The 12,261-nt window shown below is 41.6% G+C and overlaps 1 protein-coding gene and 1 pseudogene across 2 annotated transcripts in view; one reads left to right on the top strand and one right to left on the bottom strand.

Annotated features, from left to right (window-relative positions):
* Positions 1 to 12,261, bottom strand: part of LOC108100543 (dnaJ homolog subfamily C member 16) — a 451,288-nt gene that overhangs the window by 195,473 nt on the left and 243,554 nt on the right. For both annotated transcript variants that reach the window (XM_043209499.1, XM_043209500.1), the window contains exon 7: positions 3,379 to 3,539. In XM_043209499.1, coding sequence (XP_043065434.1) covers positions 3,379 to 3,539 — 161 coding nt within the window. The remainder of the gene's footprint in view (positions 1 to 3,378; positions 3,540 to 12,261) is intronic.
* Positions 6,645 to 9,410, top strand: LOC108098646 (annotated as a pseudogene).

Genomic DNA, 12,261 nt, shown 5'->3' with positions numbered 1-12,261 from the left:
TCCATCCTGTTCAGTATATGAGTCGAAAAACATCTCCTTTTGAAGAAAAATACGATTCATACGAGCTAGAAGTATTGGCCATTATTGGAGCTCTAGTCAAGTGGCGTGATTATTTTTTAGGCATAAAGTTTACTATCGTAACTGACTGTAACGCGTTCAAGATGACAATGAACAAGAAGGAAGTTCCACAACGAGTAGCTCGTTGGGCCTTATATTTGCAGGACTTCGACTACAAGATCGAGCATCGTTCGGGGACGAAAATGAAGCATGCCGATGCATTAAGTAGAGTCTAGTGTTACTATTTGTCCGATTCAATTACTCATCGCTTAAAAGAAGCACAGATCAACGACGAGTGGACAAAAGCAGTAAAAAGCCTTCTAGAAAAGGATGCATACCAGGACTTTTATATTCAGAGCGATGTGCTCTTTAAAGACCCGAACCGTGAGTTAGTAGTAGTACCTTCGTCTATGGAGAATGAGATTATTCAAATCGCTCATAACCAAGGACACTTTTCTGCCAAAAAGACGCAGGACCTTGTAGAAAAGTCGTACTTTATTCCAAAGCTGAAAGTTAAATGTGAGAAAGTCGTTGAAAGCTGCATCAGATGCATAATCGTAAATGCAAAGGCAGGCAAGAAGGAAGGATTTCTAACTTCAATTGATAAAGGCGATAAACCCTTCATAACGTATCACGTCGATCACGTCGGACCCATGGAGATGACAGCAAAGCGCTGCAATCATATTTTTGTCGTAGTGGATGGTTTTTCTAAGTACGTTTGGTTACATCCGACCCGTAGCCCTGGTGTTGAGGAAGTTTATCTGTCTAGATAAGCAAGCCGTACATTTTGGAAATCCGTGTCGTATAGTGTCGGACAGAGGCACAGCTTTCACATCCGCAGCCTTTAAGGAGTATTGTGAATCACACAACATTCAACACTTGATTATAGCGACAGATGTACCACGCGGAAATGGTCAAGTTGAAAGGATTCATAAGCTCGTCGTGCCAATGCTTGCAAAGTTAAGCTACGAAAGTCCAGTTGCTTGGTATAAATACGTGGGACAAGTTCAACAGATCATTAACAGCACTGAGCCAAGAAGCACAAAGATCACGCCATTCAGACTTCTAACTGGAGTTGAGATGCGGTTAGCCGGCTGTAACGAATTAAAGGACTTGATGCAGGAGTTTGCGATTAAGGAACTGGATGAAGATCGAGAAAAGTACCATGCAGAAGCTCGAGAGAACATCAGAAAACTTCAAGAGGAAAACAAGAAAGCTTTTGATATGAAACGTAAACAAGAACGAATTTATAAGGACAATGATGTGGTAGCGATCAAAAGAACTCAGTACGGAGTAGGGCTTAAGCTTAGGGGAAAGTTTCTAGGGCCTTATAAGATACTCACAGTAAAGGATCATGGGCGGTACGAAGTAGAACGCATAGGAGATACTGAGGGTCCATTTAGAACCTCAACACTTTCGGAGTATATGAAGCCATGGTCACGTCCATTCGAGACGAATGAACAGTCAGGAGGGCCGAATGTGGGATTTGAATCAGGCGGGCTTCCTCCACGGCACACTCGAAGCGGGTTGAGCTATATGGCAACTCTTAATTAGATATATAATCGATACATTTAAGATCACCGATTCATGCGTGAAGAAGCGGAGTCGTCGTTGAGCATTGAAAGAGAAAACATCACTAGTTCTGTTAAAAGTTAATCTAAGCACTTTATGTTAAAATCAAAACCAATAAATTAATTGTATGCGTATAAATAATATCCTACATATATGTATATGGAAAATTGTTTCGTGCTACAAATCTATGTTTGCCAAGTCGACTTTTAACTCTTTATATACAGAACAACCTCTGCTATTTGCAGTGTGGTTTTTCCCACAATTATTACATTTTTTGTCACAATGGTTCTCCTTGTTTATAGGGCAGGCCTCAGTTGAATATGCATCCCCGCAGGCAGCGCAGACTGCACGTAGAATGCAATAAGCTATTAACTGGGCGTATTCCTGACAATTCATGCATTGCACAGGCCCATTTCGGGGTTTCTCAACAAACTTCTTTGTTTTTCAGGTGCATTTACGGCTCCAACCTTACCTTGAACATTAGCTACGGAACTTTGTTTTTATTCTTTTCTTTAAGCCCAGCTAAAATCTCGTCGATAGAGACTGTTGCTTCGATTTCTTTTATAGCTACTTCTAATCCTTGCAATTTTTAGGTTGGTAGGTGTAGTAACTTATTTTTCCGTTGTAGAGGCGTTTGGCCACTGATCGATAATTTTGTTCCTCGTTCACTTCTATTTTTATTTCGTTTATGTTACCCTATTTTAAGGACTTGACATCGAATTTGTTTGCTCCATTTTGATCAGTTAGTTTTTTAACCAATTCAGCTCAATTTGCCTGACGTGGTGGACTTAGTTGCTTGGCCTTAGGTGCTTAACCGGTAACATCATCTTTTTTTGGATCACTAAGACTAAAAAATCAATTTCTTGTCAACGCATTTTTTGGCACAGTGGCTTTCTTGGTTGTTGTAGTGGTTGTTGTCGTCGATAGTGTCGAAGTCATCGTTTTAAACGAGTGCAATGTACTGGTCATTGTTGTAATAAGCAGATCCTTGGTTATGTCGTAGGGGTCGGAGAACGGACATTGGGCACTCCACGGCTGTTTTTGTCATGTGCAGCTTAGGAATAATAAGCCGGGAGAGACCGAAAGTGCTCTCTGCAGTGTTGCACTTGTTGTCGGTTCTGTTAACTCTCCCGCACTTATGGAGAAGTAAGCATTATTTCTCATTGACGAGAGCCGACGCTCATTTTGTTGTTGCTGCCGAGTCTTGCTCGTTATGGCTCTTTATTACAGAGCTTATGCTCTTACACTTTGTATTGATTTGTGACCAATTGTATAATCACTTATATTATTAATTCTAACACTTAGTAATTGATCATTTCCAAAGGCAACTTGAACACAAGTACCCATGCGTACCCTCTGAGCGTCCTTTCGCAAAATAGAATTCGGCTATTTACGATGTATTTTTAGTAATACGGCGAAGCGATATAAAAACGCGTATGTTTTCATTGACAGTTGGATTACCGATAAATTCTTAGTTCCGCGCCACCATGGAGGGAGAGAACTTAGTACCGGAACATGGTCAATCGAAATTTGCTGGGGCCATGAAGAATAAATAACAACCATTTTTTTAGTTTTAGATCCTTGTACATTTAATTATATAACTCGCATGAGCTTTTCACAGTTATAAGTTCTATAAGATGCGATGTGAGACCTGTCGTTTTGTATCGGTATGTTTATTTTTGGATTATAAAAATATATATGTGAGCTCCGATTGCCCAAAGCAAGAGAACTAATCAATATCCTGCTTACCTTAAATAAGTACGCAAATCGTACTCTTTTTGAACTGTATACACTTGTCAAGGCAATTTCTCTTAAAGCCTCTCTTGCCAAATCATGTTTTGTATTTTTCTCTGTAATGAGAATCACACACAAACGTTTTCGTGGACGGTTCCATTCAGATGGGCAAACTCCTGTAATTAGATAAGTAAATTTTAAGAGTTATACAATTTAGGAAATATAGAAAACAATTTAGCTTCGGAGACTCGAAGTTTATATGCCACAGAAGGTTCGATCCTTCCATTAATTTTTCACTTTTATGGCATCTGTTTATATTTTTGACTATTGTTCATATGGCAGTTATATGATATAGTCGTCCGATTTTTACGAAATTTTTTTTATAAATCAAAGCTACTAGTTAAAAAATTTGATGCTCAAAAAATCAAAGTCGTGTGATGAAAAACAATGACGTTATCAATTAATTTCCATTAATTCTATATATATTGTTTGATCTCTCCTATGGCAGCTATATGATAGAGTTATCCGATTTAAATTTAAACCGAAATTCAATAGTAGTTATTAAACGCCATCTGGAAGAAATCAAGTCGATCTGATCAAAAACAACGGAGTGAGTTTTTTTTTTTTCAATCTCTCGTATGGGAGCTATCCGATATCGTCGGCCGATCCGGCTCGTTCCGACTTATATACTGCGTGTAATAACTACACAACTTTTTAAGAAGTTTCAGCAAGATAGCTTCAAAACTGAGAGACTAGTTTACATAGAAACAGACAGACGGACAGACGGGCCGACGGACAGACGTACAGACGGATTTCGATTCAGATCGTGATGCTGATCAAGAATATATGAACTTTATAGGGTCTAAGGTGCCTCCTTCCCTGCGTTGCAAACTTCTGACTGAAATTATAATACCCTTTGTTCTGCAAGGGTATAAAAATAAAGTAAAATATGGAAACGATGTGGTTTTTTCTAAAACTTCGAAATCCGTTGGCGGAGAGTGAAAATTTTGAACCGTGTTTTTGTTATTAACAATTAAAGATGCGATTTGTAGTACAAATTCGGATCTGAGTGACCGAAATTAAATAGTATAAAGATAGAAAAATCTTTATAGAAATCACGGAAATAAATTTTTGAATTACGAATTAAATTTTATCAAAAATATATGGAAAATTTATAGAAAAATCGTCATAGTTTTGATGCATTTTGACTGATATATTTGATGACTGCAAGGGTATATAAGCTTCGGCTTGCAAAAGCTAGCTTCTTTTCTTGTTATATAGTGGATTTAATGTTTTAAAAAATTAAACATCAAAAGAGTAGGTATAAATAAGTCGGAGAGCCCCTCAGCCGTATTTTTTCACAGAAACCCATATTTTTGTTTCTAACAGAGAATGACAACAATTCAATTAAAGAAACGAAAGAATGGAAGACAAATTTGGCCACCATCGGTTGCAAGCAACGAAAACGTATTATAAAATTGAGAAAGAGAGGAAAACTTAGGAATATCCCATTTCTTTTCCTAAACACATATCCTGTTATATTGTTCGATATGGACTTATAGCAGCCCTCTTTTATTATCAATAAAGTTGGTATATGCAGCCAAAGAAAAACTTTAGGATTTGAATGCCAAAGGTGACAAGCCGTATATCATACAATAGGGGATTAATTAATATTTACTATTGAGGTACCATATTAGATTCCAACAACAGACGATATGCTTATCTATAAAATACCAATCTAGATATGGCCTTGAACAATAAGTTGGAATGAAAAAACAGATATGTATATACGTTGTTGTTACAAGAAATTATTTCATTAAATTTTGGATGCATCGGACACTTATAAGAGATTACGATATATTAATTCGATCCTGCCCGTTTCAACTTATATACTGTGTGCAATAACTACACAAATTGTGGTAATGTAATTGGTAGTGGTAGTTTATTTAGGAACAGAAAGGCGTACACGACAAGTTCATTCAGATGGTGATGCTTGTTAAGAATTTAGTACATGCTTTATGTGGTCTGAGATGTGTCCTTCACAGAGTTGCAATATTCTGATTGAGGCTTACAAATATTTTTTTTTTTAATTACGGTGTTTAATTATCGAACCTTCTCTCAACGAGACTAACGACAGGTATTCAAATCTTAACCTAATACATATAATTAATTAATTAAAATTAAGTTTTTTTTTTTGGAATAACGGCCCTAGCTATTGTTGCTGGGTGGGGAGATCTCTTCGCCGGAGTCGTGTGTTACTGCAATTGCCAAGCTATTCCATAATAATTTTTAATAATTTTCTTTTTTTTTCTGAGCCTCTATCACTTTTATCACTTCTCTTGATTCGAATGTGATAGGCAGGGTAGCCTCTAGAGTGATGATTGTTGGGAGCACAAAGCTGTTTGTTGATGGAAGCGGTTTGAAGACGTTTTCCAGATGTGCAGCAAATACATTCTCCCTCTCTTCGTTGCTGCGAGCCCACTCTCCTGTTCGTGTATGAAATGGCGATTCGCTTTCGATTGGTGAACATATACCCGATTTAGCTTTCACAGTGGATATCGTCCGCTGTTAGGGGAGAGTTTCTTCAAATAGAATAATTGGGATCGATTTTTTTCATCTTCTAGGGCTCGACTGCTGCTAGAATTACAAGCCGATATAATAGGTGTGGAGTGTTGACCAGCTAGTGACATAACAGACACTAGTGCTTCAACTGAGCTGTCAATCTCTTCTTTTTGGTACATGTTTGGGAAGCCATCAATATGGGTACTTACATACTTTCTGAATTTAAGCCAATCTATTTTACTGGAAGTTAGAAGATGTGTTCGTTTTGAAAGCTGTGGATGGTTGTAGAGAAGAAGTAAAAGGGGCGAGTGATTCGATAAAAGATCTGTTAAGTGTTCCACATGAACATAACCTCTAGGCACTCTTCTTGTGACGGCAAAATCCATCAGATCGGGCTTCTTATTAGGATCTGCTGGCCAATAAGTAGGGTTACCTGGAGAGATAAAGTCAAGCTTGTTTCTTGGAGTTATTATAGCGTTGTACAGCTGTCTTTCTATGGGTTTGGTGAGTCGAGAGCCTTAATGGGGGCGTTTTGCATTGTAATCACCAGCCGATATAAAACGGTCACCTAATAGGTCAAAGAACTTTACAAATTCATCTTCGGAAATGGAGAAGCGTGGTGGGCAATATACAGCGGATAGGTTTAAGAAACCGCTTTCAGTATCGATTTGTATTGATGTAGCTTGTAAAAAGGTTGTTACGAATGATGGCAACTCCTAATGCCTCATGCGTTTCTTGATCAGTATGCCAGTGCCGCCGTGAGTCTTGCCATCAGGATGGTTTGTTTTATAAAATGAATAGCCATTTAGCTGAAAGTAGTTTTTGTTAGTTAGGTGAGTCTCTGATAAAAGCATGGCGTCAATGTCATACTGATCTAGGAACTGCAAGTGCTCATATTTGTGCTGAGAAATGCCATTCGCATTCCAGAAACATATTTTAAGGGTAACCATCTAAACCGAATTTTATATCCTTGCAGAGCAAAAGGGTATTGTAATTTCAGTCAGAAGTTTGCAACGCAGTGAAGAAGACACCTCAGACCCCATAAAGTATATATATTCTTGATCAGCATCACGAGCAGAGTCGGAATACGTCTGTACGTCTGCCCGTCTGTCCATCTGTCCGTCTGTCCGTTTCCGCGCAAACTAGTCTCTCAGTTTTGAAGCTATCTTGCTGAAACTTTCCCAAAAGTTGTGTAGTTGTTGCACGCAGTATATAGGTCGGAACGAGCCGGATCGGCCGACTATATCGGATAGCTCCCATACAAGAGAATGAAATAAAAAATTCTTACTACGTTGTTTTTGATCAGATCGACTTGATTCCTTCCAGATGGCGTTTTCTAACTGCTATTGAATTTCGGATTAAATTATATTAAAATCGGATAACTCTATCATATAGCTGCCATAGGAGAGATCAAAAAATATATACAGGGTGCGCCATCTCGAGCTTCGGTATGAAAATATTGAATAACTTTGGAAAAAAAAAAAATTCATGAAAAATGTTGTATGTTTATTTAGATTGATCCTTTACAATTCATTTGAGTTAGTTTTTGAACACAATATCGACTAAGTGACTTCCTTTGTTCTTGACGGCAAAAAGTGTCCTTTTTCGAGCATTTTCCATTACTTTCTTGAGCATATCGGCCGATATATTGGCCATTTCAGTGCGAATACTCTCTTTGAGCTCTGTGATGGTCTTGGGCTTGCTTATGTATACCCCACAAAAAGAAATCCGGCGGGGTCAAGTCCGGTGAACGCGCCGGCCAGTCGATATCGCCTCTTTTTGACACAACGCATGCAGGGAATTTCGCTGCAAAATCTCCATGGTTTCGTTTGCTGTGTAACATGGGGCCCCGTCCTGCTGAAACCAGAAATTTTCTAGACCCTTCAAAAACTAACTCAAATGAATTGTAAAGGATCAATCTAAATAAATAAAAAACATTTTCCATGAATTTTTGTTTTTTCCAAGGTTATTCAATATTTTCATACCGAAGCTCGAGATGGCGATAATGGAAAAAAAATTATAATGCCGTTGTTTTTAATGCCACGAGCATGATTTTTGGAACATAAAGTTTTTTAAATACTCTTAAGTTGAGAAAAAAATTTCATAAAAATCGGAGTACTATATCATATAACTGCCATAGGAAAGATCCAAAAATCTATATTGAAATAACGGAAATAAAATTATAACCCATGATCTATAGTCGAAAATATGGAAAATAAATAGAAAAATCTTCTTAGCTTCGATGTTGCTTAGCCTTTATTTTTTTCGACATATTTGATGACTGCAAGGGTATATAAGCTTCGGCTTGCCGACGCTAGCTTCCTTTCTTGTTTAAATTGAAACATTTATCTTCAAAACTTTCTTTTGTGAGAACTCAAAAAAAAAGGAAACCAAAATGCTATTGAAATATTTGAAGCAGCTTCAAGGAAGCACCAGATATTGGTAGCCGCCAAAAACTGTCATTTGAATCATGTGCTAAGGCCCGCAGAGAAGGACACAAAAAGACCACACGCAAAGAGGGCGTCAACAAAAAATCGTGGGGGAAGAAACCAGAACAAAAAAAAGGGAAAAAGTAACACTCAGTCCTCTTCTGGCTCTTTGGCGGCCTACTCCTGGCCGTCGGTATTTATGCATTCATGGACAAGCTGAAGGACTCCAACTCCTGGATTCGAGTGGACACCGTCTACGATGTCATTTTCAATATCTCCCTGGTGATGATCATCGCCGGGGTCGTCGTCTTCTTGGTCAGCTTGGCCGGCTGCTTGGGCGCCCTGCGCGAAAATACCTGGCAACTCAAGTTCTACTCTATGTGTCTATGTGTCATCATTTGCTTTGTCTTCCCGCAGTACATGAACTCGTTCCTCGAGTACCAGTTCACAGACAAGATCATCCACTCGTACCGCGACGACTCTGATTTTCAGAACCTAAGCGACTTTGCCCAGCAAGTGTTGGGTTCAAGTGCTGCGGACTCAGCAACGCCGACTACCAGGACTGGAGCAAGAACGAGTACTTTAATTGTTCCGCTCCTTCGGTGGAGAAGTGCGGAGTGCCCTACAGCTGCTGCATCAATGCCACCGACATCAGCTCCGGTCTGGTGAACATCATGAGTGGATACGGCGTGCAGGAGCACTCGGCGGCTGCATTGAGATCGTGCGCGTCTGGGTGGAGAGGAACTTGTATGTGATTGCCGGCGTTGCCCTGGGCATCGCCCTGCTGCAGTTGTTCGTTATATATTTGGCCAAGACCTTGGAGGGACAGCTCGATCTGCAGAAGTCGCGCTGGTCGTGAGTGCAATGCCACCATCCGTACATGTACGGATATCCGCCCTGCGAAGCCGACCCGTACTACAATTCGCGGATGTGAGGCGGGCTTTTCTGGTCCTGCCCCTGCTCAAATAGTTTCAAACCGAATCCCACTCCTAGAATAATCCATAGCTCCCTATATCCCATCTCTTGTGTTTTCGAACGATTCAAGTTCTAATTCCCCAAAACAGTCTTGCAATCGTATTTATACTCTTGTAGGCTTAAGATACGTATTTATACTCACATTTATACGTAATAGAAGCTCTGTATGTTTTTAAACGCAGCGTAATTCTTAGTCACAAGCAAAGTCGAACAAATCTACGTTTTACTCGTTTATGTATGCAATATTGTACAAATCTACGTTTTACTCGTGTATGTCTGAAATATTGTACCATTTAAAAGACACTTGTATATAAGCTAGCAAGTTCCATAAGAAATATGCATTTAAAATGAGATTTATATTTAACGACGAAACCAAAACTGCATGCACGTTTGTTAAACACAACATCATACTAGACTTATTAGCATTTTTAAGTATCTGCGCGCAAGTTGGTCTGCAAACCTTGTTGTGATGCGTATTTAAATACAGACATTCTATACGTGAATCGGGTCTCGGTCTAATCTGTCGATTTCCTAAAACAATCTTTTTAGCCAAATTATTATTTTTTTATATTGTGACGAAGTCACAAAATCGCGACCTACCCCACAGTAAAACAGGTTGCCACTTTCAACACCCATAGCCCTGAAACAACAATAGCCCTGCCACCCTGACGAAACATTGCAAACGACCACCCTTCCGATCGCTACGATCTGGCGACACCAAAAACAACGATCGGGATGCGACGCCAGCCAAAGAGCCTGCGGAAGCTAAAGTCGGCAGCGCAGCCTGCAGCGCGAGGCTCGGGCGAAAGGGCAGCGAAAACCAATCGAGGAGTCTACTTCCAACTTTCGAGCGGATCAGGTCGCGAGCGGAGAACAATGGAGTCAACGTAGAAATTTTAAATTCCTAAAACTAAACCTGCAATAACCCGGCTTTTCTATACACAAATACATTAAATAAATACATTACATAAAACCCAACCCTACACATCTTGCTACGCACACTCGCACTCATCCACATGCACACACTTACAGACACTCACATGCACCTACGAGCTGGAGGCTATTACTAACCAGGCGATCAGGCAGGCGAGCGAATGGCTGGCAAATGCCGGTCTTAGCCTCGCAGAGCACAAGACGGAGGCGGTGCTCATAAGCTCCAGAAAGGTCGTGGAGAGCGTAACTCTCACAGTGGGTGGCACAGCCATCAGATCTCGGCCTCACCTCCGATATCTAGGAATAATCCTGGATCATAGGCTCTCCTTCAAGGAACACCTGAAGTACACAGCCCAGAAGGCCTCGATAGCCTGTTCAGCATTGGCCCGTATCATGCCAAATATGAGAGGGCCCAAAGAGCTGCGTAGACGGCTACTGAGCGGCGTGGTAAGGTCGATAACGACCTATGCGGCACCAATTTGGGCAGACGCCACAGCGAATAAGACCTACACAAAAGAGGTTAGAGCGGTCTACAGAACCTGTGCCCTGAGAATCGTCAGCGCGTTTCGTACGGTCTCAGGAGATGCAGCCGAAGTTCTGGCCGGTATGATGCCATTTGATGTAGGCATACGCGAGCCAGCCTGTGCACACGAGATTCCCCCAGAGGAAAACAGGAAGAGATCCCTTGCCGAGTGGCAGCGAAGATGGCAATGCTCCGTTAGGGGCAGATGGACGCACAAACTCATCCCACGGGTTGAGGCGTGGGTAGACAGGGCGCACGGGCAGGTAAACTACTACCTGACCCAATTCCTAAGCGGCCACGGCTGCTTTAGAGCGTACCTCCACCGCTTCGGGCATGCGGAAGACCCGTCCTGCCCAAGATGTTGCCCAGAAGATGCCGAGCACGTCATCTTCACCTGCCCAAGGTTTTCCGGGCAGAGGGACGATCTGGAAAGACAGTGCGGCGAGCCGCTGACACCAGAGAACCTGGTCAGTAACATGCTGGCAAGCGTCGCAAACTGGGATGCAGCTGCAAAAATGGCAAACAGCGTAATGAAGGAACTGAGACGCGAGGAGCAAGTCTTAGGAAGGAGCCACTAGGGCTATATTCCCCCCCGAGGTAATACCAAACGGTTGTTCCGGGGGGCAGTGAGAAGCGCAACTAAACAGGAACAGTCCAGGTTTCACAAGGGCCACTTGAGTGTACTGCGGTACGCCAACGTCTATGTGAAATCTTAAAAAAAAAAAAAAAACATGCACCTACGCACATACACACATAAACACATACACACATTCGCATTTGCCCCGCGTGGGTAGCGGCCTTAGAATACTCCCACAGTCCGTCCCTGCTTGTCGTAAGAGGCGACTAAAGGCGACAAGGGAATGTTTCTGCCCGGAGAGGGCCCCTATGGTGGCACGATTCTGACCTCCACTAAGTGGGTAACGGTCGGATCAACTCCTCTCTGGTGCAGTTAAAGCAGCTCGTAACCTTCGACAAGGCGTCAGGTATCCCCGGACAGACCATCCACACTGTGATGCGTCTAGGAAATACGAGAAGGCGACTAAGGCCGAGACCAGTAAGGCCCTAGGACTGACAACTGGACCCCCGATATGGAACGACGACCCATGGGCTGACGATAGCAGTATTCTAGCACCTCAGTAATCCCGCCGAAATGGCTGCTAGGCTAATGCTGCTACCGCCCCCGTCCCGTTAAAAAGTGGCAAGTCTCCTAGAACGCTCTCTAATTCGGCACCATTCATTTGGCGGCGCAGGTTCAGATGTAACATTCCTGATCTACGCGGATTCGGCTCTGTACATCTAACCCCACAAGGGCAGATGTCAACCCTAGCATGGCCTCCCTGCTTTGCATAGATAACCATGGAATCACTCAACGCGACTGTGCAACGATTAGAGACAACGACTAGGAGTTGGGACCCAACAGAATGAGCGATAATAACGCAACACCCAAAGTAACACCCAACGAGAAGGAGGAAAAGT

Source organism: Drosophila ficusphila, unplaced genomic scaffold (assembly GCF_018152265.1).
Source record: "Drosophila ficusphila isolate 14025-0441.05 unplaced genomic scaffold, ASM1815226v1 contig_128, whole genome shotgun sequence".
NCBI classification, from domain to species: Eukaryota; Metazoa; Arthropoda; class Insecta; order Diptera; family Drosophilidae; genus Drosophila; species Drosophila ficusphila.
Note: the sequence above shows the minus strand (reverse complement) of the source record. Positions and strands in the feature narration are given on the sequence as shown.